General features: G+C 59.0%; 1 protein-coding gene and 1 long non-coding RNA gene across 3 annotated transcripts; both read right to left on the bottom strand.

Annotated features, from left to right (window-relative positions):
- Positions 1–259: 259 nt before the first annotated feature.
- On the bottom strand, positions 260–11405 carry LOC124078721 (spondin-2). Of its 2 annotated transcripts, none has more exons than XM_046423753.1 (6): positions 11149–11405; positions 10429–10654; positions 9797–10020; positions 9534–9725; positions 8946–9120; positions 260–459 (listed from the first exon to the last, which is right to left on the bottom strand). In XM_046423753.1, the coding sequence occupies exons 2-6, from the start codon at positions 10649–10651 to the stop codon at positions 275–277; spliced, it is 999 nt and encodes a 332-aa protein (XP_046279709.1). In that variant the 5' UTR covers positions 10652–10654; positions 11149–11405; the 3' UTR covers positions 260–274. The 2 variants fall into 2 exon arrangements, with proteins under 2 accessions (XP_046279709.1, XP_046279708.1); XM_046423752.2 differs by lacking the exon at positions 260–459 and adding an exon at positions 5117–5776 and having other exon boundaries at positions 11149–11399.
- A 71-nt stretch (positions 11406–11476) lies between these two features.
- On the bottom strand, positions 11477–13850 carry LOC124078788 (uncharacterized). Its single transcript, XR_006847053.2, has 3 exons — positions 12307–13850; positions 11963–12192; positions 11477–11616 (listed from the first exon to the last, which is right to left on the bottom strand). It is a non-coding gene; the product is annotated as an uncharacterized LOC124078788 (long non-coding RNA).
- Positions 13851–25301: the final 11451 nt, after the last annotated feature.

Raw genomic sequence — 25301 nt, 5'->3', positions numbered from 1 at the left:
GTGAAGTGCCCACTTTCTCCAGTGTCCTCAAGCTGAACCTCCTCAGACAACAGAGGAGAAAATGTGTTTAAAACAAGTGTTTCTCGGGGCTGAGGCTGTGGCTCAGAGGTAGAGCTCTCACCTAGCACGTGCGAGGGCCTGGGTCTGATCCTCAGCACCACATAAAAATAAATAAAATAAAGACATTGTGTCTAGTTACAACTAAAGAGTAAATATTAAGAAGATTAAAAAAAACAATTTTGAGCTTTTAATTGAAATATAGGAGTAGGGAATTTTACTTAATTTTTGTATCACAAACCACTGATTGTGGTGAGGATACCTCAGTGGGTGCGCCTGTCCAGGGCCTCAGCCTTCCCTCGGGTGCCCTCGGCAGCCTCTCCAGCCTGCCCTTCTTGCTAGTGCCAGGACTGCATTTCAGGGCCTTTATTCTTTCACCATTCTCTTTCTCTTTAGCATTTCCTAGGGAAAGATGCAAACCATTCAAACATTTATACCTTTAAATGCATGTATTAGAAAGTGTAAAAATGTCTACCCAAATTGAACATGGGTTCAAGTGGTAGCGAGCTCGCCTGGCATGCGTGCGGCCCGGGTTCGATCCTCAGCACCACATACAAACAAAGATGTTGTGTCTGCTGAAAACTAAAAAATAAATATTAAAAAATTCTCTCTCTCTTAAAAAAAAAATAAATAAAAGAAAGTGAAAAAGAAAAGCACGTTATACCCAAAAGCAAGAAGAAGGAAGGAAATAGTAAAGTGATGCTAAAGTATGGGAATCATCAAAGCAAAATGTACATATGGTAAAGAAATTTCATTACATAAAAAATTGGTTCTCTGAAAAGATTAATAAAGTCAATAAACATTTAGCTGGACCAATAAGGAAAAAGGAGAAAAAAAACCCATAAATCACCAGTGTCAGAATGAGAAAGGGACATCACTATAAATCCTTCAAGCATAGGATGAAAGAGAAGGAATATTATGAATGAGTTACTTTAAACAAAATCAACAAATTCCTGGAGAGCACAGATTTCCAAAACCCACACAAGTACCATAAGCCACCTGAGTTGTGTGGTCACTAGTAAAGGAGCCACACTGTAACTAGGACTCCTCCCACAAAGAGCACTGGAGACTGCACTGGGGCAGGCCTCAGAATGTCCTGTGAAGCACTTGAGGAGCAGCCCAGTCAGTGCCTCTGTCTTTCCCAGGAGCAGGGAACAGTGGGCGCACCATAGGACACCAGCTTTATCCAATGACAAAATCACAGAGGCATCATAGAACCTGGTAAGAAAGTCCAATTCCCTGAGCTTCCAGAAACTCTGTGGTTAAAAACCCGCCTGGCACTTTGAATCTGTGAACCTAAACTTCCAGCTTAGAGCTTGTTTTCCAGGGGCTGCTGATTACTTGTGATTTTACCCTGCTGTTCGACTCTCCAGATTTTGCTGTCATTTTCCCTCCATCCTCGGGGAAGTTACGCTTTTGCTGACTTAAGAGTCCCAGACCATCCTTCTGGGGTAGTTTTGCTCTGTTCTGAAGCACATTGAGCACTCCCTCAGTGGGGTTCTCCTGGGAGGAAGCACTTGCAGTCTTCGCCATGCTGGGCACAGCTCTGGGTTGACAGTTGCCCTCAACATTCAGGAAGTCTAATCCAGCCATCTTCTGACTGCACGGCTGCTGCCGAGCAGTTCTGTACTGAGTAGCGGCACCTCTGTGGGCAACATGTCCCCTCCCCTGGGCCCTGAAGGTCTCTGTGTGCTCTGCGCTCAGTTCCACATGCTGTGCAGACAAGACTGCCCTCGTTTGTTCTCTTTGGGACATGCTGTGCTGCTTCTGCACACACCTTTTTACGCTAACCAGTTCTCTACACTGCATTTTTTTTTCACTAAAAATCATGACTCTTCTTCATCTTGTCTACCATCTCCTTTAGACTCACAATTTTTTGAAATCCTGGAATTTCCCATTTTGTCTTCCACATCTTTTTTAAGGGTTCCCTCTGCTGTGTCTGTGCTGCATTCCGGGTCTCAGCTCCATCTTTCTGCTCACCCGCGCTCTCTAGCCACACTTCTCCTAGCCACGCCCAGCGCTCTCTAGCCACACCTCTCCTAGCCACGCCCAGCGCTCTCTAGCCACACCTCTCCTAGCCACGCCCAGCTCTCTAGCCACGCCCATCTCAAGCCACACTTCTCCTAGCCACGCCCAGCGCTCTCTAGCCACACTTCTCCTAGCCACGCCCAGCGCTCTCTAGCCACACTTCTCCTAGCCACGCCCAGCGCTCTCTAGCCACACTTCTCCTAGCCACGCCCAGCGCTCTCTAGCCACACTTCTCCTAGCCACGCCCAGCGCTCTCTAGCCACACTTCTCCTAGCCACGCCCAGCGCTCTCTAGCCACACTTCTCCTAGCCACGCCCAGCGCTCTCTAGCCACACCTCTCCTAGCCACGCCCAGCGAATCTAGCCACACCTCTCCTAGCCACGCCCAGCTCTCTAGCCACGCCCATCTCAAGCCACACTTCTCCTAGCCACGCCCAGCTCCTTCTAGCCGCTATGCGTACTCAGCTCTTTGGTCCACTGACAGCTTTTGTTGTTTAGTAGTTTTTCCTTTCCAAATTTGTTTCTTTTCTGTTTGTTTGTTTTTTTTTTTTTAATTTTTTTATTTTTTTTCTTCCAAATTTGTTTCTAACAGCCATTCATCAACTGTCCTTTTATTCTACCTGTTTTATATTGTTCTGCAGTTCCCCTAAGTGATGGTGACTGTCTGGCTCTGTTGGACTCTTCTGCTGATACCATCAGTGGTGGAGACTTTTTTCTGGTTATGGGATGATCTGTGTGTTGTGCCCATGACTCACTGTGATTGTGAGGCTCTCGGGGCCACCCTGGGGACTGGGGAGCTTCCTGTAGACAGTCTGCACTGCTCTTCCCTACTGAGGGTGCTGTTGGCTCCTTGTTGCAGCTCCCATTCAGTTTGTTTCTTGGCTTACTTTGGGAAGTGGGGAGGGGAGGTCTTCTGGAAAAGGCAGTGTCTCAGGTGGTGTCTGCACCAGAGTGCAGAGTCCAGCTGTTCTGGGTAGGTGGAGGGCATCTCTCTAGAGCACCTGGCCAGCCCTGGGGTCAGTAGGGGATAGTAGGCAGACTCTGGATTGTGCCATCTACACGTCCGGTCCAGAAGCTCCCGTGGAGTGGGGTGGGCGTGTTCAGTCTGCCATCTGCCAGGAAGTCCCTCCTGTCACTTCTCAGGCCCTATCTTCCCTTATTCCTGCCCTGCCACAGACTGACCAAATCTGGCCTCCATCACTGCATATTACTGAGCACAGGGGGCCATTCTCATGATTTTCCCCTGGCTGACCACTTCCTCCTCTCACTGCACACACTGGGCCTGGCACCTCTTGGCCCCCAGTGTGTGCACAACCAGCTGATGGACAGCCCGCCTCTTTGGCCAGGTGTCCCTCAGCTACCCTGAGATATTCATTGTGTGATGGGGCCACCGACTCCACCCAGGATGCTCAGGTGTGGACAGTGTGGCCCCTCCTTCCACTTCTCTCCCCAGGTCTCCAGGACGGCAGGCCCTGCCATGGCCCGGGGTTGGTGACATGGGCTGTAAGGGTCCAGGGCTGCAGTGTCACCAACCCCGGGCTGTTGTGTCCAGGTCTAAGCTCATCAGCTCAGCACCTTCCCACTCTGGGCGCGAGCTGTGGTCTACTTAAGAATCCCAGACTGGGCTGGGAGGGTGGCTCAGCGGTAGAGCGCTCGCCTAGCATGGGCGGGACCCGGGTTCCATCCTCAGCACCACATAAAAATAAAGCCAGTGTGTTGTGTCCATCTACACCTAAAAAATAAAGATTAAAAAAAAAAAAGAATCCCAAACCATCCTTCTGGGGTAGTTTTGCTCCTGACGTAGGGTGACCCTAACCCTAGCCGGCAGTCTGGTGGTCCTGCAGTTTGCTGATTCATAGCTGAGGGTGTCAGGGCCGTGTGCGTCTTGAGTGGTGGGTTTCTCTCGAGCAGGCTCGCTGGGTGCCTGGCCTGGGGCAGCGAGCATCCTCTTGGCAGGGTCCTGGTCGTGCTCTTCATCTCCATGTGCCTCGGGCGTTGCCGTGCAGGAGCCTTGGAGGAGAGCTGCTAGCCAGCCCAGGGCCCTGTGAGCTTGGGCTATGTCCAGGACCTTTCAGGACGACAGGGCACAGGGTGATGGGAGAGGATCTGGGTCTGACTCTGGAAGCATCAGGGGTAGGGTCTTAGCCAGCCTGAGAATGGTCTAACAGGTCCCCTCGGGGCAAGGGGCCCATCTCCCATGCCCGGCCTGCTAGAGGAGGGCTGTGCCAGGGTCCGTCTCCTGAGTCCTCCACCTCATGCTGTGGCCCGGCCCGCTGCAGCACTAGGGGCCTCTGGCATGCACGGGAGAGACAGGAAAACCCATGGCCAGTTCTAGTGGACCTGGGGTGTCCCCAGCAGCCTATGACTGAAGTCTTGTTCCCTGGGGTGGTGCTGTTGGAGCTGGTGGGTCCTTGAGGAGGTCTTAGGTCACGGGGGTGGGGGGTGTGCCTGTGACAGGGACAGTGGGACCTGGCCCCCTCCTCTTTCTTCCACTCCAGCCCTGAAGTGAATGGCTTTGCTCCTCCACACAGCCTCCTCACTTGATGTGCTGCCTCACCACAGGTCCCGAAACAATCGTTCTGCCAGACCACGGGCTGAAACCTTCCACAGCGTGAGCCAAAATAACCTCAGGTATTCTGTCACTGTCACAGAAAGCCAACAGCACGCAGGCATCGGTGAGGCTGGAGGTTGGGCCCCTGAGCTCAGATCCCCAGAGGTGCCTGCTGGTGGCCAGCAGAGCTGCTCAGTGCAAGGGGACAGTGCGAGGGCTGGTTGGCCCAGCCGCCTGTGGGTGCTCTGGGTTTCTGTCACTTGCTGCCTGCACATGACTCCAGGTTCCGGGATGAGCCAGCAGCCCTTCATGCTGCTCCGGGGCTGATGCTGGCTTCAGAAGCTTTGACCTCAGGTCTCCCCACTCCCCACCCCCAGGTGCTCGCAACCCCACCCTGCCTCCCAAATGTGTCTCCTGTCACCACACACCCAGCAGCCCTCTGCCGAGGTGTCCAGGAGAGGCGTGGGGATGGCCACTGGTGTTTATCAGGGACAGACAGCCTTTATTCCAATGCAAAGAGGTCATGACAGGAAGACACCCAGGTTCTAACGCTGCCCCTCTCCTTGTCTCTCATGGGCACCCTGCTCCCAGGTGGCAGGCATGCCCAGGAGTGGGGGGTGGTGGCCTGGGGCTCCAGGTCTGAGGTATTCTGCAACCTTGTGTGCACAGGGCTTTGGGATTGGGCGTCCCCTCTCCTGCTCTTGGGGTGCATGTTCTCGCCTCAGAGGCAGCCTCCCAGAGGAGTGATAAGTTATGGGGGACATAATGCAGAGCAAGACCCTCAGGACCAACGAGCCTGAGGAAGCGCCTGCCACAGCCCTGGGACCCCACCTCTGCACAGGCTCTCCATACCCAGGAGGGGCGCCCGGCGGCCTGGCCGCAGGCAGCCGCCCTGACCCTCCGAGAGCCCTGTGTGACCCAAGCCTGAGGAGGCCGTGGAGTGCTGGGCTCTGGGCTTAGACACAGTTATCAGGCACACACTCGGCCTCTTCCTCCAGCTCAGGGCAGGGCGTCCCGTGGTTGGCCGGCTGGACGCGGACATAGCGAGTCCTTCTCTTGGTGCTCAGCTTCCCACAGGGGCCTCCGCACAGTCCCCAGGATGACCACAGAGAAACCTCACAGTCCAGCGGCGTTTCTGGGACTGGACCAAGCACAGGGGAGAGGGTAGGGCAGCACTGAGAGGAAGCAGAAGCCAGAAACTGCCCCCCCCCCGCCCCGCAGCCTTTCTGCCTGGGTCTGCAGTGCCCTGGGCTTTGGCACCAGTCCCTGGGAGCCTCACAGGAGGCCATGGGGTGGGGTGGGGTGGGGGTCTCTGGTGGAGGGTCTCTGGCCAAGCCCCGCCCTCAGGCCACAGCAGCCCTTGGAACTGGCTGATTTCTGAAGACAGAGGACCCTGGGTCTGGGCTGCGGGAGCTTGTCCTGGTGGCACCCAGACACTTTGGTCCTTTCTTCCTGTGGCCTGTCTGTCCGTCTTCATTATATTCATAAAGTTTAAAATCATCGATTTGGGGTTCTGGTCCACCCACCTGGTAATCTCCACTTTCCAGCCAGAAGGCCAGTGCTTGCCTTTTTGTTTAGTGTGCTTTTTTTTTTGGAGGGGGGGTACTAGGGATTGAACCCAGGGGCACTCATCCACACCCCCAGCCCTATTTTGCATTGTATTTAGAGACAGAGTCTTGCTGAGTTGCTTAGGGCCTCACCACTGCAGAGGCTGGCTTTGAACTTGGGATCCTTCTGCCTCAGCCTCCAGAGCCGCTGGGATTATAGGTGTGTGCCACTGCACCCAGCTGGATAGCACTTCTCTGTGCCCATTGCCCAGGGGAGGGTCTCCCCACACAAGGGGCCAGGAGCCCAGGTGAAATGTGTGTCAGCAGCCAGCAACAGGGTGGTGGCCTCACACTGAAGGGCTTTGTTATCACATATCTCACCCTCACCATGCTACCTGCACTGTGACTGCTGAGGACCAGACCCCAGAACAAGTCACAGGTGTTAGAAGAATCAGGGAGGAGGGTGGAAAAGACAAGGGGTTGCGTTGCGGGGCACAGGACCTGGAATGTTCCAGAAGCTCCAGCCAGGCCTGTGCCTGGAGAAGCCCTCTGCACAGCACAGAGGGGTGGGACAGGGTCTGCAAAGACCCTCGAGAGCGGGGCTTCAGAGAGGCAGACTCCCCGGCTCTTCCCAAAGCCTTGCCTGAGAGCGAGAGCCCTGGGCAGCAGGCCAGGGGACAACAGAGCCCGGCCAGCACAGGACCTGCTTTCCTGCTCCCCAACTGGGAAGGCCGGCAGTCGGGGCCTGGCCTGGGCTGTAAGTGCTGCAGCAGCCCTGGGCTCACCGTGGACCTCTTGGGCCTGGAGACAAGGTGTCCACTTGCGAGACAGGAACAAGTGGAGCCCAGTCTGGGCCTGGTGGGAACTTCCTGGAGGGCACCCATCAGTGCCCAGCATGGCTTCCACCTTGGAAAGGCTCTGCTCCCCCAGGGATAGTGGCAGGTGCCAGGCAGAGAGCCCAGGGCCTCAGCTGTGGTGGACATGAGGAGCCAGCCTGCAGGCAGGGACCAGGAGGGGCTGGCTGTGAGGCCCTTCTTGGGGTCTGGGGATGCCTTGGGCATGTGGAGAGCAGGGCACCAGAGCCTTCCCTGTTGTGCTCCTCAGACTCCTGGGGTGTTGGGTGGCAGGGCTCAGCTTGATCCAGCGCCCTCTAGCGACATCTCTCAGTGGGATTCTGCAGTACTGCACGCTGTTCACTCCACACTGTGGTCCCTGGCTGACCAGCTGGCTCTGTCTACCCTACCCTCCCTTCTCCGTGTCCCTCCTCCACACAGATCTCCCCTCCTCTCCCTGCCTTCCCATTCCTGCACTGTCCCCTCTGCTCCTGTCCCTGACAGCCCCATGTCCCACACCCCATGTGGCTGGATGCCAGCCACGGGTGGGACAGAGCCTCTCCAGTGATCTGCACTAGTCGCTCTTCCGGCCGGCCTGCAGGCACAGCTGGTGGCATGAACGAGTGACATGAGGCTGTCCACCCAAGTGGGGCATCAGATCCCGGAGCGGGCACCTCGTTGGGCAGGTGGGGCAGTGCCACCTTCCAGCATCCCAGACTGCCCTCTGAGAGGAGGGGCAGGAGTCGCCAGGACCACAGGGAGGTGCTCCGACTTAGGCTCTGACTTAATCTCTGGGGTGCCAGCAGCTTCCTATGTGGCCCTGACCTGCCCCCCATGAGGTCGGAGGCCCACAGGAGAGGCTGGGCTGTGAGGAGGCCCGAGCCTCCCTCCACTCCAGCCAGCGAGGCACGGGTGAGCAGGCCCCCTGTGACCAAGGCTCTCGGCATGCCAGATTTTGGTCAGCTCCGTTTTCCCCAGGAACTGTCCGTGCAGCCTGCTGAATGAAGCCCTGGCTCCTCCAAAGGCCTATGAGCAGGTGGGAGCCTCGCCCTGCCCTCTTGTGTCCATGCAGGGGAGCCCCAGCCTTGGGGACGGCTCAGCTGCTGTCCACCCCCACCTGGGGCTGGAGGTCACCGTCCAGCAAGGGAACTGAGTCCAACTGCATGCACCATCGAGTGCCACGGCAGCTGGACCCACAGGGACATTGGGTCACCAGCACCTGCCCCACCCCAGGCAGGCACCTATCGCCTGTTGGATGGAACCCGAGGCCCCGCAGGAGCCCTGTGACAGCTGTCACCTGTGGGTGATGACACCTCTGCCAGTGCCTTCCGCTCCTTTGTGAATGGGGAGAAGATGGGACCTAACTTAGCAGACTCGGATCCATCCCCATGACTGGGACGTGCAGGTCCCTGGGGCATCTCCAGTGGACATTGTCTCTCGCCTTTCCCTGGGTCCTTTCTAACCCCTGGCCATAGTGGAGGGCGTTTCCAGCTGCCAGTGTGAAGAGCTGGCGCTGTTCAGAGCAAGCCCGTCCTGAGTCGCTGAGAGCTAGCCTCGTGGCCGTGAGGGCCTCGGTGCCCTCTGCCGACTCAGACTCGGGTCTGGGACCCATGGAGCAGCAGTCCCTCAGGTGCCCAGAGAGGCCCCGTCCTTATAGGGACTGTGGAGGGTGAGCCTAGCCAAGTGGGGCTGCCAGGGTGGTAGCACATCCCATTGGGCGCCACAGAGTGCCACGTGCCCCATGTGGTCAGGACAGACTCAGCTGTGACTTCTTTCCAGTGTGGCTGTAGTGGGCACAGAGCTCCCCTGGGTGAGCTGGAGCCACCTGTGTCCCCTGCAGGCTCCCCTGCACTCCCTGGCTCTGCGCCCACCTTATCTCTGCCAGCCTGTCCACCTGCAGTGCGCAGGGGACTGGAAGCCTGGACATTACCTGAGAGGCTGTCCACGATCTCATTGTCTCTGCTGGTCAGGTCTGGGGCAAGTGGAACAAAGGCCCTGGGGCTCTGCCGGAGCCTCACCAGGGTCACTCTGGCCATAGGAGGCAAGGACTTCAGCCGCGGGTAGTAGAAGGAATTCGCAGGGTGACTGGGAGAGGAAGACGTTATCTGGGTTGGAGGAAGAGAGGGAGTTGGCACAGGGTCCAGGAAGCCCACCTTCCTGTGTGTGCATGGCCCACTGGGCAGCACCCAGTGTCCAGCCAGGAACTGCTGGAAAACAGACCCCGGTCTGGACCTCATCTGAGCAACACCCACACCCAGGACAGCCGGCCACGCTTGCCATGCCCTCTGCCTGGCCAGGGGGCAGCACAGGCTCAGCTGAGACGCTGTGGTGCTGGGCTCCGCCCCAGGCAGGAGCTGGGAAGCAGGCCAGGAGGGGGCCTGCAGGACCTCGTGTCTCACTCTGCTCCCTGCATGTGGCCGGCAGACAGGTGGGACTGCACCCAGCTCACTGCAGCACCAGGACAGGGCCCTTCCCTGCAGGAGCCCAAGGCCCAGCCCTGCCCCCCTGGCCCACTCACCTCAGTTACCGTGTCCTGAGGGATGGTCGCAAAGTTGGGGGAGGAGAAGGTGAAGCCACTGTCTGTCCCCGCGTCATGGGGGTAGAGGTCCAGGGAGGCCTGCTCCTTCCAGCGGCCTCCCTCACACAGGTCCAGGCTGTCCACACCCACAAACCAGTCAGGACTGGGGACGATGCGCACCACGAAGGACACCTGTGTGCAGCAGAGGCTCAGCGGGCAGTGGCCTCAGGAGCACCTCCCGCCCTCTCCCGGCCACAGCTTACCAGCGAGTGCCGGGGCTGCACCTCCAGCTCTGTGGAAGTCTGGCCCGTGCCGCTGGGGACGGCAGGGGCTGAGAACACGGCCAGCACGCTCTGGACCTTCTCTCCGGCGGCCTCCAGCTCCTTCATCAGGGCCCAGGCCTCCCCGCGCTCCGCGAAGTCCCGCAGCCCGTTGCTGACGTAGGCATCCTTTCTCCACATGCTGTAGTCAGAGCTGTGCGAGGCCCCTGTGCCACAGCCAGGCCGTGTGAGCAGGTGGCGGGGACACGCAGCCGCCCAGGCTCAGGTCCCAGCTGGCCAGCCCAGTGGACACCTCATCCTTCCCTTCCTGATCATCAGCTCCCCCAGCTGGGAGGCGAAGAACCACGTCCACTCCACGGTGACATTCTACATCCACACACTGTAGGGACACCCGGCTGAGTGACGGATGGCCAGCCAACCTGGCCCATGACTGCCCCCCTGCTGCTCACTACATCCTGAGCCCAGACCATCAATGGCTGGCACACAGTAGGTGCTTAGCAAGCATCTCAAAGTCTGTTGGATGAGAGTGCCCCAACTCGTGAAGCACTGCGCAGAGCCCTCCCAGGTGGGGCGTCACCACGGAACATGCCGGCACGGGGAGAGGGATGCCTTACCCAGTAGGGAAGACCACTGCGCAGGGGGCCGGAACAGCGGGTACTGCTTGGGGAAGGCCGCCTGGCTCCACTTGCCCGTGAAGGTGAGGCTGTACTTGGCTGGAGGCCGGGCTGTGCAGACGGCCTCTGCCCCCAGCGGCTGGCTGGCAGTGGAGCCAAGTGTGGCCAGGAGGAGGGCCCAGAGGCTGCTGCCCGCGGCAGCCGTGGTGCTCAGGTTTTCCATCACCTACAGCACAAGGAGAGCAGTGCTGGCACTGTGGATCCCAACAAGGCCCTGCCCACATGTCCCCCCCAGGCAAGAGCAGAGAGGGTCCCGGTGGTTGTGCACACCCCTGCTCCCCAGAGCCCTCAGCTGTGAGTCCCCAGACCCTGCACCCAGAGAAGCCTTAGATCGCCACCAAGTCTGCCAGGACCTCAGGGAGCCGGCAGCCTCAGAGCCCCCGGAATGGCCAGCCTTCCTGAGAGTGCGGAGCCAAGCGTGCCCAGGCCCTCGGGGTGGGGGGTTTGGCACAGGCCAGCAGTGGCTCTCTGCTGCGTCTCCAGAGAGGAGCCCCATCCTGGCACGGGTGGTGTGCACAGTGTGTGTGGGGTGAAGCAGCAGAGCTCGGTGGCCATCCCAGGGTGGGGTGGAGGAGGGTGCCCTCTGCGGTGCCGCAGGTTCCAGGAGGCCAGGGCTAGTCTGGTCTGCACTCCCCAGGGACCCGGGTGCACCGTACTAACCTGAAGGAGCGGCAGAGGGGCGAGGAGCTGCTGGCTGCTGCGGGTCCCACTGAGAACCCAGAGCTCCTACTTATGCCCTAAGCTGGAGCTCGTCGGGCTGGCTGTTCCTTCCAGAGAGTGGCAGATGGGACAAGGGCAAGAGGGACTCTCTCTGCCTGGGGCCTGTGGGGCTGCTGCTCTCCAGCCTCCCACAGGCTGACTGCAGTGCTGACCTGCTCCGTGGAGCTCACTCCCGCCCTGGCTGGCCCTGGCCGCACCCTCTCTTTGTCTTCCCTCCCTCCCTCCTCCTGCCCTCCTCCTCCCCTCCCTCCCTCCCCGCACTCCCGCCCCCGCCTCCCCGGGCTCCCCGGGTGGTGCTGTGAGCAGCTGTGCACTCAGAGTCAGGGAGCTCAGGGCCAGGGGCCACAGAGGCGCCTGTTCATACCTTGCCCACAGGTACGACCTGAACGGCCCCATTCACAACCTGACCTGAAAAGAGAGGGAGGTAGGTTAGGGTGACCCAGGGCTCTCAGCTCAGCATCCCAGGACTTTGGGGCCCTGGGTGTCAGCCAAACACAGCTGCTTCCTTCCCACTGCAGCCTGCAACTGTGCAGGACAGCCCAGGAAGTCCACATTGCTGGCCAGAGGGCAGCGGGAGTTAGTCCCTCCCAGAGGGACTCAGAACCCAGGAGAGCACAGTAAGGTGCTCAGGGCTCAAGGATGAGCCACGGAAAAGGGGGCACCCTCCCTAGGACCCCACGTTGGTGGGCCAATGTATTCTGCAGCCACCCCATGGACACCCCCGCCCCCACCCAGAAGGTGGAGGGGCACAGACAGGAGGAAGGCTGGCATGGGCCTCTCCGGCTTGCCCTCCTTGGAGACAGGCAGACAGTCTGCAGGTTGTTGCTGCCCGTGTCAGCAAGATGTTTACAGAACCCTGTTGGGAGCTGGGAAGTGAGGCGAGGCGAGGCGTCTTGCTCAATCCCCAAGCCCGCCCTGCCCGTCAGAGGGGGCTGTCAAGTCTGGACAGAAGACATCTGGGCTTCAGAATCCTCTTAGCATTTCCTATTCAGACAGACCAGACAGTGGGAATAAATAGAATCAACAAGAATAGAATGCAAACACCGATGATCTAACGTGCATTCAAGTAAACACCAGGACCTCAGGGAAGTGACCCACCGTGTTGAGCCTCGGCAGGAGTCCCCACAGGGTTGACCTCAGGACCAGGAGCACTTGTGGGTGTGGGCCTGTCTGTGGAGCTTACCATATTCTAAATAGGTGCTCACAATACTTATTAATTCACTTGAAAAGAACATAATTCAGCTACTACATGTTAGCATGAACAACATAATGTCTTATAAAAAGCAGCTACTTTTCAAAATAAAAGCCCTAGGAGCCTGGCCTGCCCTACCAGGGCGATCTCACTGTCTGGCCTAATAGGAGACAGCTGTCTTCGCAGAGCTGCTCTGCGGTCCATCTGCTGAGATGTGTGGGTGAAGCCACGAAGACACCAGCCTTGCAGGGACACTGGGAAAGGCGGGCTCAGCTCGGCAGGACCTTCCGACAGTACAGGCCTGCGCTGCGGAGGGGCCTTGGCTCGGGGACCCTCGGGGATCCCTTCTGCTCCCAGCAGACGCTGAGGGCTGATCCAGAAGCCTGTTTCTCACGGAGGCCCGGGCGGCGGTTCTGCACTGCCCTGGGCTCTAGGACCCAAAGGACAGCAGTAACAGCCCCTGGGTTCCGGCTGGGAGCAGCAGCCTGGGACAACAGGCCCAAATGCTACCACAGGGCTGCCCCAAGTGACAGGATGGGACAGGGAAGGGACCCCCAAGGAGGCCAGGGGACGGAGGAGCTTCCTTCCTGTGACGCTGGCCCTGGCTTAGGCTGGGCTGGGGTCTCACAGGGCAGAGAGCCTGGCTGCAGGAGTAGCTCCTCTGTGCTGTCACAGGCTGGCTGGAGGGCCCCGAGCCTCGGGCTCCTCTGCGAATCAGGCCTGGTGCTCTCCTATGAAGGCCACACGAGGCAACGCTGTGCAAGTGACCCCCATGTATACACAGAGCATGTTCATTCACTGAGCAGCGTCTGAGGGACCCAGAGGCCCTGGGCTGCAGGTCTGGGATGGGAAGGACACTTCTCCTGACCAAGTTCTGTAACTCAGCAAGAGTTGGGTTAACTGGTCGGTTCTAGCACCAGGGTCCTCTGAGGACAGGGCTTTCCTGGAGGCCACTCAGCTGTGGCCTGAGCTTCTATTCAGGGGACGTGGGCAGGGCTGTGCTGTGGGCCAGGTGTCTGGGGTGCCCTGTTGATCCCTGGCCCACAGGGCCCAGGCCTGCTGCTCTGCCCACACCCCTAGGCCTTCTCTCAGCCTCCCTGCAGCTCAGGTTGGCACAGTGTGGGTGACCGTCAGGCCGGCACTCCCAGGAGCTGGCACTTCTGAAAGTGCCTGTTGGACAAGGAGATGCCCGTGTGGCCACTGCCAGATGCTCTGAAGGCCCTCCCCACCGGGGGTGGGAGGACCCCATGAGCAAGCCTTTGGCTGAGCGGAGCCCACACGGGCGGGCGCGCTGGCCCAGTACCCTGCCCTCCCAAGCCTGGCACAACAAGGGCCCTCTGAGGGCTCGCCCAGGCCCCTCCCTGGGGCGTGGCACCGGCCCTGAGCGGACCTGGGCAGAACCCAGCTCCCAGGCCACATCTGCTGACTCAGACCGGAATCCCCACCAGGGGGGGAGGCTGTCTCTTGCAGGCGGCACGTCTGGTGCCCAGAGGGGCCCTGCTGTGCATTTAAAACTTGCCCACAGATACCACACACCCCGCCCCCCCAGCCCTCTCCTCTGCTCACTCGCCCACTCCACACACATTTACCCAAGGCCTGGCTCCTGCCAGGCGCCCAGTGTCTGAACACACATGCTTTCTACAGGCCGCTCCGACCCTTGGGGGCTGCTCTCGGAGGAATGGGGCACACAGTCTGACTCTCCCTCTAATACCACCCCTTCTCCTTTCAGCACCTCACGGCCTTCCCTTCACGAGGACCTCCCAGCTTGCTCATGCCCCAGGGCCTTTGCACCCACAGCTCCTCTGCCTGAAGAACTCTTCCCATGCAGCTTCTTCCTGTCTTGCATGTCTGGGTCTCAAACAGAAGCCTGTGACACCAGCCCAGAGGAGCACCTGGGATGTCCTACCACACACGCCATGCTTTCATTTTTGATGAGGGTTCCTGCAGAGAAGGAACTCCATTGCAACAAGAAGAAGCACACGGGGTTGTGCTGCAGGTTGTTAAGGGGCTGGAGGAGGCTGGATTTCCAGAGCTGCACACCAGGCAGCGTGGTGCAGCCGACTCCTGACGTCACCTGCTGAGAAATCAAACCCACGGTGATGCTGCCCTGCTAACCCACACCCACACCCAGAGCACACCTCCTGACCTCCCAACTGGGCCACGGTTGTCTGGGTGCTTCTGACCCACAGTCTGAGCAGATCCAGGAACCAAGTACTGAGCCCAGCTCCAAGGCCTCGCCCTCCAGGGGAGCACCTAGAGGAACGGCGGAGGGCGCCCTTCTCAGCACCCGTGGCAGCCTCTTCCCTGTCCTAGTGTTCAAGCTACTGCAAAATGGAGCCACACACAGCTGCCCTCATTTGTGCCCTGGACACCCCACCGTGTCTGGACCCTGCACTCTCACGCGTTGGCCCCGACCCCCCAGAGGCACAGGGAGGCCAGGCTGTGCCTGTGGCTGCAGGTCTGGGAGGAGGATCTCGTGCTGCCGGGCGCTCTCAATACAGCTTTCCTCAGCTGTACCACTGTCTGGCTTCCCCAGAGGGGGTCTGTCTGTTTGGAGCAGCATGTGCCATGATGTCCCCTAATTCAAAGTGAGATGCCATGACCTCTGCACAGTGGCCAAGTACGGGCTTCTGGGAGTCCTCTCCCCATAGAGTCGGTGAGAAAACTGGCAAACATGTCAAAGCAGACGTTTTTCCCCCTCACCTGGAAATTAACCAGAGGCTTGCAGATGTCTGTAGATGTTTTATTCTGTTAATAAAATAGGCAAACTCTGGTGAAAATAGCAAGCTTTGCTGCCTTCCCTTGCCCCAGACCCCACCCTCTCTCCAGCTCTGTGGAAGCCTTAGAAACTGACGATCTGTGTCCATCTGCCCCAGGAGACCCCACTGGGAGGTTGTGCTTGACTTGATTCAGAGTTCACCTGGTGGCTGCTGCCCACGACACTCAGGCAATTGGAGGAGGCTGCAGTTGCCCAAGGTGGTGCCCAGACATTGGCTAAATAATAGACTAACCAACAAGCTGGAAGAAAAGGCTTGGGAATGGGATGTCCCTGGGGAACTTTGAGAAATTCCAACATTTTCCAGGTAAACTAGAGGACACTCATTGCCAGGGCGGTGCTTATGCTCAGGAAAGACCTTGGAGGGTCCAGGCTCTGGCTCTGAATCCGAGACTCTGTGCAAGCAGGACTTGAGAGCTACTGCAAGGTTCTCGTGGCTCAGGGTTGAGATCCTGCCCAAGGAACATGGAGAGGCCACAACAAAAAGAGTTATCGGTTCCAGGTAATTAGGGAGAACCCTTCCTAAAAATTAACCAGTCGCTGAGTTAACCAAGGAGAGACACTGGGCACAGATGGCAAAGAATACAGGTTTCATACAATTGATTTAGAAAAGTCCTTAACAAATCACAACAAGGAGAAAAGCAACAGACCCTAAGTGGAGGGTAGAATCTGATTCCACAGTCGCCACATTATTTTAAATGTCCATTTTCACCAAAAATTATGAGACATGGAAAAACAAAGGAATATGGCATTGGGGAAGATAGAACCAATAGGAACTGTCACTGAGGAAGTCCAGAGGCTGGACGTGCTGGACAAAGACTTTGGCTATCTGAAGCACGGAGGATTTGGAAATGGGTGGCCCCAAGACAGTGTGACCTGGGGGACAGGGGGAGGAGGAAGAAGGGAGAACATTGACCCTCTCCCAGTAAATCCTTTCCCAGTGATGAGACAAATCCCTGGGAAGGAAGCACAAATCAGTCCTGAAAATGGCAGTCCCCAGATAAACATGGACCCTTTATAGTGACCCTCATCCTTTGCCAGTAAACACAAGTTTCAAATTCTCACGACCTGTTTCCTGAGTGCCCAAACTGACCCCTTCTGTCAATAATTAAGTCACCTCTCAGTGTGACCTTCAAAAACCCAGACCCCTCTTGTAACCGGTGGCCGTTTTCTACCCAGAGAGTGGCCCCCCGCCTCCTGACTCTGCTGAAGGAGAGGCAGCCCTGCCGTGAGGCCTGCTCCCGCCGCACGGGCGCCTGGGCTGCACTGTGGGCCAGACCGTTCTGGTCAGTTTTCTCACAAAGTGTGTTCAAAGCCTACGGGAGCCACGTCTGGAAAGTGAAGTCCTGAGTGACGTGCACCCGGCAGGAGGCGAGGGAGCAGGAGAAGCTGCTGCAGCCACGGACCTGAGCAGACAGAAGGAAGCAGCTCACGGGCTCACCCAGCCTGGGAAGGGAGAGGACAGGAAAGTGGGGCTGACCCAGCGGCAGGAGGGCCACCAGCAAGATGCGGGGCGGGTCAAGGGGTGACGTCACCCAGAGACTTCCCAGCCCTGAGGAGAGCCGCCACCTGCACGTCCAGCAGCCCTGGGCCCACACGAGGGCGTGGAGGAGAGGCGCACTGGGAGCCGCCACCCAACGGTCCAGCCAGCCAGACCCATCGCCCACTCAGAGTGAGGCCTGGCCTCTGGCCAGAGGCTGTGGGGCCAGGGGGTGGTGAGTCGGCACAGAGTCCCGAGGGCAGAAGACCACACCCCAGAAACGAGGGGACGCTGAGGCAGCCCCGGTGACCACAGACAGAAGCACGTGAAGGAGAAGAAGCTCGGGCCTGGCTGGCGCTTCTGTGTGGGAAGCGGGTCCCCAGGAAAGCTGTGTCCAGGGGTGGGGCTGATCAACCCAGGGTGGGTCCATAATGCCAAGCGGCTGTGGGAAGGTGGTAGAGACAGGTGGGGAGGGGACCCTCTGCCCCCCCTCCACTGCCAGGAGCCACGTCACTTGCTTCCATCTTGCCTTTCCACCCCTCAGGCCCAGAGCCATGGAACTGGCCAACACAGCACAGAAAGGCAGCAGCCCAAGTGTGTGGCAGGGGCACGCGGCAGGGGCACGCATCGCCCACAGCAATAAGTGGGCAGGGAAGCAGATGGCGCCTTGTGGCCAAAGGTTCCAAGTGGAGAAGATGCGAGGTCCCAGACCTCTGACACCAGCAACAGGCCCCAGACTGAAGGACAGAGGAAGCTCTGGGACAGGACTGAGGCCTGGACGCCGTCCTGCATAGCGGGGGAGCAGCCAGAGGCCAGCAAGGACCGCTCAGCTTGCCACCCCGAGCACTCTGCCTGCTGTAGCACACACTGGGGCCCTGGGCCGGGTGCCTGGCCGGCTTTCATGTTGGGACCCAGGTTGGGAGTCCCCAGACCCTGACGGGGGTCGGAGGCCTCAACAGAGGAGTTGAAGGGTCCACAGATGGGTGGGAATGAAACCCCACGCTCCTGTGCAAGTCCAAGAAGAGCTCTCAGAGGAAGGAGAAAACCCTGGAGGAAGGCGAACCCCACGTGACAGAGCCCATGGGCACAGCCAAGGCGGAGCCACGGAAGAGACTGTGCAGAGACTCAGCGGAGAGCAGAGGCTCTCAGGGCCACGCCGACGCCACAGCGTGAGGACCAGAGGACAGCAGGCCGTGCTGACAGCAGGAGGGGACGGTCCAGCCAACACGCTAGAGAGCCTTGAAACAGAGACGGCCAGCACACCAAGCCCATCCTCTGAGCAGGTGGACCACATGGACGGCCCTGGGCCAGCTGGGCGGCGAGGAGGAGCCTGCAGTCCCCATGGTGGCCATGACAGTGGAGTTGCATAAGTCCACAAAGACCCAGGGCCATGAGAGCAGCACGGAGCCGCAGCCCAGGAAGCTGGAGACCCGTGGAGGGACCGCCACAGGACACTCCTGCCTAGGCTGATGCGTCAGAGGAGGGAGCTCTGCAGGGCTGGGCTGGCGTGGGCCACGTTAGCGGTGAAGTCCCCTCAGGGAGCCAGGGCCTGCAGCCACCAACGCGCAGGGGACAGGGAAAGTCAGTTCCTGGAATGTCCACGGAAGTGAAGGGGAGGAGCTCGTTTCTGAGGCCAGCATCACCCTGCACTAAAGCCCGAGGGAGTCTCTGCAGGAAAAGGAGGCCACAGAGCAGTGTCCCCGAGGATGGCATGAGCCCAGCCCCGCAGCCTGCTAAGACGAGCAGCTTCGGCTGCCCGCTGTGTGGAAGTGGGCCTGCACAGCACTGGGAAGGGGCAGGAGCGTCCACGTCCCGTCCACGTCCCGCCCACGTGGTTAACAAAATCCATGCATTCATGACAGGCTAGGAATAAAAGGAAACTACATCTGGGCTGGGGCTGGGGCTGTCGCTCAGCGGTAGAGCACTTGCCTAGGACGGGTAAGGCCCTGGGTTCTGTCCTCAGCACCAAATAAAAACAAATAAACAACAACAACAACAAACAAATAAAGGTTAAATTCTTAAAAAAAAAAAAAGGAAACCTCACCATAACGGCCGTGTGTGAAAAGCCCACAGTGAACATCTCAGGAGTGAAAGACAGAAAGCTTTTCTCCCGACACCTGATTCCCCTCGCTTCCCAAGCAGAGCTGCACATTCAGATCCAAGCCGTTGGGCAAGGGAGGGCAATGGCAGCCTCACGCTGTCAGAGGAGACGCACGATTGTCACCATCTGCAGATGATGGGACCTCTTCTGTGGAAACCCCGAGTAGCACACACGTGCTCACATGCACAGGTCCACGTGTCCAAACTGCAGGACCAGAAAGTGAATTCAACCCGGGAGCAGACTGCAAAGCATGTGCTCAAGAACCAGCTACATTGCTGCAGAGGATCTGTGAGCAATCTGCAAGGATGTCAGAACAGTTCCCTGTTCAACAGCCTCAGAAGTAAATAAAACATGCAGACATCACCCGGGAGGGGACAGACTCGTACAATGAAAACCACGACACGTTCCTGAAGGTTGTGAAGTCCGTCTGGGGGTGGAAGCTCACCCCCAGTTCACAGATGGGGAGACTCGCGGCTGGATGCTCACAGTATGGAGCGTGATCTACACATTCCATGCCCCCCTAGAACAGTCCCAACAATGATCTTACAGAAATAGAAAAACTCATTCTAAACTCCATATGGAACCTCCGGGGACCCTGGATCTCTACAGAAAGAGAATGATCTGTGCTTCCTGACTCCAGAGCTACACAAACCTGCAGTGACAGAAAGTTGGCACACGCTCCAGGGTCACCCCACCAGGAACACAGTGGCAGGTAGTGGTGCAGGTCGACGGGACAGAGCGGAGCGCGGAAGCAAAGCTCTGCACAAGTGGCCAAATGATTATCAAGGAGGTGCCAAAACATCTGGGGAGGAAAGAGCAATGACCATGCCGGGAACCGGGTTCCCACACGGAAAGCGGCAAGTTGGAGCCGCTGAATGCACTGTGGGAGAGCAGCTGGGCCGGGGGAGACCTGAGCGAGTGGCTGGGCTTGGGGGAGACCTGAGCTGCTGGGCTGGTGGGAGACCTGAGCGAGTGGCTGGGCTGGTGGGAGACCCGAACGGGGCTCCTGGCCCTGGGCTCTGGAGAGAAGCCTGAGGCAATGCTCCCTGGTGTTGGTGGACAGTACTTGCCTGGTGACGACAAAAGCCCAGGAAACAAAGGAGAGGCCCAGTGGGTTTGTGGAAGTCAGCATGGTGCCTGACAGACGGCATCCACAGGGTGAAGAGACACTTGCAGAAGGGATGAAGCATATGCATCTCGTGTCTGATGTGGCACTGACCCCAGAGCACATGCAGAAGCCCGAAGCCCAGCAGCCAGTGGACAAAGGCCCCTTCACACCCACAGGAAGTCCCAACATCCATCTCTCCTTAAGTGGCCCACAGGTGGCCACGAGCCCAGGTGCTGCCAGCATCGCCCACTGCAGGGCAGTGCCACATGTCATGGAGATGGCCACAGCAAACAACCAGGGAAGACAAGAGTTGAACAAGACAGGAAGACCAGGCGTCGTCTGCACTGCCGGGATACAAGGTGGGAGGACAGAGCTCCTGAGAGAGCCAGGGACAGAGCCGCTCTGGACCCACGGTCTCACACGCACAGGCCTGAAGGCGAATGGAGCCAGGGTCTGCCCGAGGGGCTCAGCCCGTGGTCATGGAGACCCGCCCCCAGCACACACGTGGAACCAGCCCAGGTCCTGCAGCGGATGCAGGGTGCGCCAGGACCCGGGTCCTCCTTGGAGGTGATGACTCCCTGCCCCTGGAGGAACCTCACGTGACCTTCACAGAAGCTGGCCCATGGCTCACCTGCAGGGAGCACTTGGTCACAGCCAGAGACCCACAGGACGGGGGCTGCCTGGGGTGGAGTGGGGAGCTCCCGCTCGTGAGGTGAGGTGGAGCATCAGGTCTGCGAGACGGGAGAGTGGTGGAAATGGGTGGTGGCGACGACCCCACGGCAGTGTGGACCACTCAATAGCATCGAGCCAGGCAATTAAAAACGGCGGCAGGGGAAATAAATTTCATGAGTGTTTTACTATAAGACGGGCGTGGAGTAGTGTGGCGGCCACACCTGTGATCCCAGCAACTTGGGAGGCCGAAGCAGGAGGGTCGCAAGTTTGAGGCCTCAGCAACTTGGCAAGGCCCTGAATCAATGTAAAATACAAGGAGGGCTGGGGACGTGGCTCCGTGGTAGAGCAGCCGTGGGTTCAATCCCTGGTACAGGAGCAACAACCACCAAAACGTTGGGGAAAGCACACACAGAGTTCATGTTTGCGGCTCTTTTTCTTCTGTTTGAAAGACAGGTTCATGGACGATACCTGTCAATCTGTGCAGAGGACAGACAGGGGTGAAAGTTCACTTTCTGTTAGGAGGACAGCCCGGTGGGGGGGGCAGGAGAAAGCCCGTGTGAGGTTCATGTGCCCTTTATATCAGATTGACCCCAAATTGGTTGTCACAAAGCAAGATGTAACTGTGGTCTCCAAAGAAAGACGACTTGTGAAAGGGAGGTAAGAAAGCAAGAGATGGGCAAGGGGAAAATGCCGCCGGAGCCAGGCGGAGAGCTGACGATAAAGGCACCTCTCTAGGGGGCAGCGAGGCCGCAAGGTGTTCAGGCTCAGCTTCTGTGGGGCGGGGTTGGCAGCTGGGGTTGGCAGCTGGGGACAGGCTCGGGTGCTTGCTGCAGAGATAGCACGGGACGGGGAGTGCCGCAGTCTGGCTGGGCACAAATGCCGCAGTCTGGCTGGGCACACAATCACGAGCCACCACACAGCTTGTAGATTCAAACAGCAACTCTTTATTCCCGAACTCACACCAGCCGTCTACAATCACGTTCTGGGGAAATCCACGTTCTCTGCCCAAATCAGCGTTCTCTGCCCAAATTCACCTCCACTGGGCTTCTATCTCCAAAATATACTGTCTGAATCCCGTGAGAACTCAAGGGGAACTCAGGCAGCAGGATACGCCCTATTCCCAGCAGGAATAATCTTAAACCTTAAACCTGGAACCTAAACCTTGGTCCTTGAACAAGGTCACCTACATTCAATGTCACTGCAACATGGGGTACGCTGGCAAGGAAATTGTCATACCTACTTGGCTAATGGCTCCCAGCAGGGGAGGTCAGGGCACCGGGCTTTGCAGAGTCCAGGGGTCGTGCCTTCTGGGATGGGCTTAGGGTTAGGGTCCCGTGGGTAGGTCACTAATGGGGGTGGGGGAGCTGGGGTGAGAGGAGGTACGGGAAAGCGGGACCTATCTCATGAGATGGCACTTAACATTGAAGATGGCTGCTCGAATGTCAATCAAGACCCTGTAACTTGGGCTGCGGGTCTTCCCTGAGGAAAGTGACCCACTCCCATCCTGAAAGCCAGAGTGCCCCTGGGCCTCAGCAACGGCCATCTTATACATTGGAGTCTCGGGCCGTGCGATCTGTCTATGATGGAATCTGCAAGTTGCTGGCCACCCGCGAGACTGAGCATCTGATCCTCATTTTATTGGCCTCCGATGACCTCGCTCATGGTACTGTAGGTTTCAAATGGCACACTCCTTCTGGTTGTCTGTCCGGTTCTCCGCGGGCAGCCAAGGTATACACCGTCTGATTCACCCTCCTGCTCTTAAAGTGCTACTGGTGGGCAGAAAAGTCTTAACTGTAACATAGGCCAGGTCATCCATTGTTCCCTAAATGCTACTGCATCCAGGACCCTTTGAGGGATTTCTGCCCCGGAGTGTTGGACTGGGAGGGAGGGACTGGCTGAGCATTCTGGGGAGCACTCAGGCCTCTGGCTTGTTTCCTCAGTGTAAAATGGAATGAGAATTAGGAGCCAATGGCACAAAGACCCTTGGAAGAGCCCCTAGCAGAGCAAAAGACCCGACTGCCTCACACATCACCATAGAATGTTCTAGAAGCACAGCAGTCCCAGGGAGCTGGCTTTGGGGCTCACTCACAGGAGGCTGAGTGAGGTCCACAGTGCCCCTGTAGGCCTCTTGGGCTCGGGCAGGACTTCACACCCAGGACTGCAGATCACTACATCCTGCCCACAAAAGGGTCCAGGACAGGAGCCACATGGGGCAGTGGGCAGCACCAGGACCTGTGTGAAGTCTGCCCTGGCCACCTCCCAATGAAGAACAGCTCCCCAAACCCAATGGTTCCAAGCCAGAGCAGCCGTTTCGCCCAAGCCCCCACCAGTACAGGGCTCAGGCACACAATGGTCTCTCTTGGTGTCCCCGAGGTGGCTCAAAGGCCCGACAGGTTATCTGCTGTGCGCTCACTAGGCCGGTGACCAGATCCCCAATGTGAGGCCCTGCTAGGCTTGGGACATGTGGACGTGTTCCTGAAGGAGCAGGAGCCAGGAAGGAGGTGAGTAGCTGCTCCGGGTCCACCTTCCTGATGGAGAGCGAGCGGCAGGGTCCCAGGTTACATAGGGATGGCGGTCACACAGGCTGGAGGTCACAGGCTCCATGAAGCAGCCACATCCAGGGCTGCAGGAGCCCCAGGACCACTCCCGCCCCCCATCAGCTCCTGCCAACAGCCAGCAGGAGGTGGTGCAGGGGACCAAGCTTTACGACCTCTTCCAGGCCTGGGCCCACAGGGTGCCGGGCCAGGGTGGGGCCACAGAGAGCTGGGGCTCCTGTTGTCCTACCTGACCTGACATCTGTGTCTGCGGGCCTGAATTCCACTGGGGAGGCCTGGGGACAAGAGGGGTTCACCTACCAGGCTCCTGCGCAGAGGACAGGAGAGAGGCGCTGGGGGCTGCCCGGGGCAGTTGGGGGGCCGGCAGGGTTTAGACCCTGATGGCTTGCAGCCAGGGCCCAGGACTCCTGTCCTGGGTGCAGGGGCTCCCAAGCAGTGGCCCCTCCCTCCAGACCTGTGCCCCAGTCCATGTGGCCCCGTTTCCAGGGCTCTGGGTGTGGGCAGCAGGGTTCACCCATGAGGAGCCGAGCTGGCCGCCTTGCCTGCTTCTCCTCGGCCTGGGCAGGAGCCGGGCCATGAGGGTTCTGCAGCAGGCCCCTCCTTGGCTCCTGCTGCCCACTGTCTTCCCAAGGCCTCAGTTTCTCAGTGTGGGTGGACCTGGGCTCACCAGATGGCCTCGGCCCCTGCAGCCTGACATGCTTCCCCACAGAGATCACCCGCTTCTCGTGACTCGCAGGCAGACTGAGTGGTTTGCCAAGAGTGGACTCGGTCCAAGCTCTGAATCAGCCCAGCCCCTCGCCTGGCCGAGTTGGCCGTGCTCCTGGGAGGGGCTGCACCTGGGCCAGGGCTGCGACTTGCACATGGCTCCCGGCTCTCTGCTCACCTTCTCTTGCCCTGGCAGAGCCAGGTGGCATCAAACCCGGGAGCTGGCTGGGGGGTGCACCAGGGTGCAAAGGCTGCGTGTCCACAGGAGAAGTCTGTCCACATCTCCATGTTGGAAATGGTGGCGGTGGTAGCCACGGGTGACAGGGAGCAGAGGGCGACCCAGGCAAGCCCAACGCCCCCAGGCAGAGGCAGCGTGGTGCGCCTGTCCTTGTCACACCAACTGATGGCTGGATTCCAGGAAAGCCAGAGCACAGACACTGCTGGACGGTGCTGCTGAGGGCCACAGAGCACCTGTCCTGCCTGGTCCAGCTGCTCCAAGACCACGCCACCTCACCCTCACCATCACAGACACCCCGGCAGGCGGGCACTCGCCGGAGCCACAGCCTAGGTCCTGCCAGCAATGAGGCCAGCACCAAGAAGGGCGGAGCCAGGCCACGGTGGCCAGACCTGTGTCCAGGTGCAGAGGCCAATGGTCAGGTGGCAGCTCTGCCCCCACCTGCATGGGGCAGGGCCATGGGATGCAGATGTGGACATCCAGCCTGTGGCCCTGCAGGCTCACGCATACCTGGTGTGCTGCACGGGCTGCTCCCGTCACACACATGCACAGCCAGTGTCCGAGGCTGACCCTGCCGCTGTCCCTGGGGAACACGTCCTGGTGGAGGCCCTGAGCTCTTCTGTGGAGGGGCTGCCTGGGACACTGCAGCCTAGCAGCCTGAGGGCCTCCTGTCAGCCCTGCCCAGGCCTGTCCAGGGCCGCACACACCCCTCGTCACTGTGTGACCTGGGTAGCCATCATGAGGGGGAGAGCCATCCTGTAGGCCAGGGGCTGACCCTTCTGCAGGAGTCCCACCCGGGGGAAGGATCTGGACGGGAGGCCACAGCTCAGAGGAAGGCCAGGGGCTGGAGTAAGTCAGGAGGAGGGCCCCTCTCTAGAGGGAGGGGGCTGCGTGCTCCCCAGGCTGGGGTCCCCAGGTCCCCCCCTCCCAAAGAGTGCAGACACTCCTGGGACCTGCTCCACTCTGGCAAGGGACAAGGACGGTGGTGGCATGGACAGTGTCCGTCCTTTGGTCAGCTCCGAGCAGCTCCCTGGTGCTCCCAGCAGCTGCTCCCACGGCCTCATGGCCCCCTCAGCCCCTGTGGGGAGCTGGGCCCCGGCAACGGTCAGGAGGCCGCATCCCTGCTGTGAGCGCAGCCCAGGGCCTGTGGGGGCAAAGACCCCTCCACTGGCCACCATCCCGACCCCCAAGAGGCAACGGGCTCCTCTGGGTCTCCAGTTCGTGTCCAGCCTCACGGGTCCCGCTGGGTGGGGTGCCGCGGCCCACACC

Source organism: Marmota monax, unplaced genomic scaffold (genome assembly GCF_021218885.2).
Source record: "Marmota monax isolate L192 unplaced genomic scaffold, Marmota_monax_Labrador192_F-V1.1 WCK01_AAM20220418_F8-fsc00009, whole genome shotgun sequence".
NCBI lineage: Eukaryota > Metazoa > Chordata > Mammalia > Rodentia > Sciuridae > Marmota > Marmota monax.
This window is presented reverse-complemented; position numbering and strand designations above follow the sequence as displayed.

Bases quoted from the DNA above. Each gene is read 5' to 3' on its own strand.
- LOC124078721 (XM_046423753.1), bottom strand. From the start codon at position 10,651: ATGGAAAACCTGAGCACCACGGCTGCCGCGGGCAGCAGCCTCTGGGCC. The intron at 10,021-10,428 runs GTAAGGCATCCC...GCTGTGGCACAG, and splicing joins GCAGTGGTCTTCCCTACTGG to GGGCCTCGCACAGCTCTGAC. The intron at 9,726-9,796 runs GTAAGCTGTGGC...TGCTGCACACAG, and splicing joins TGCAGCCCCGGCACTCGCTG to GTGTCCTTCGTGGTGCGCAT.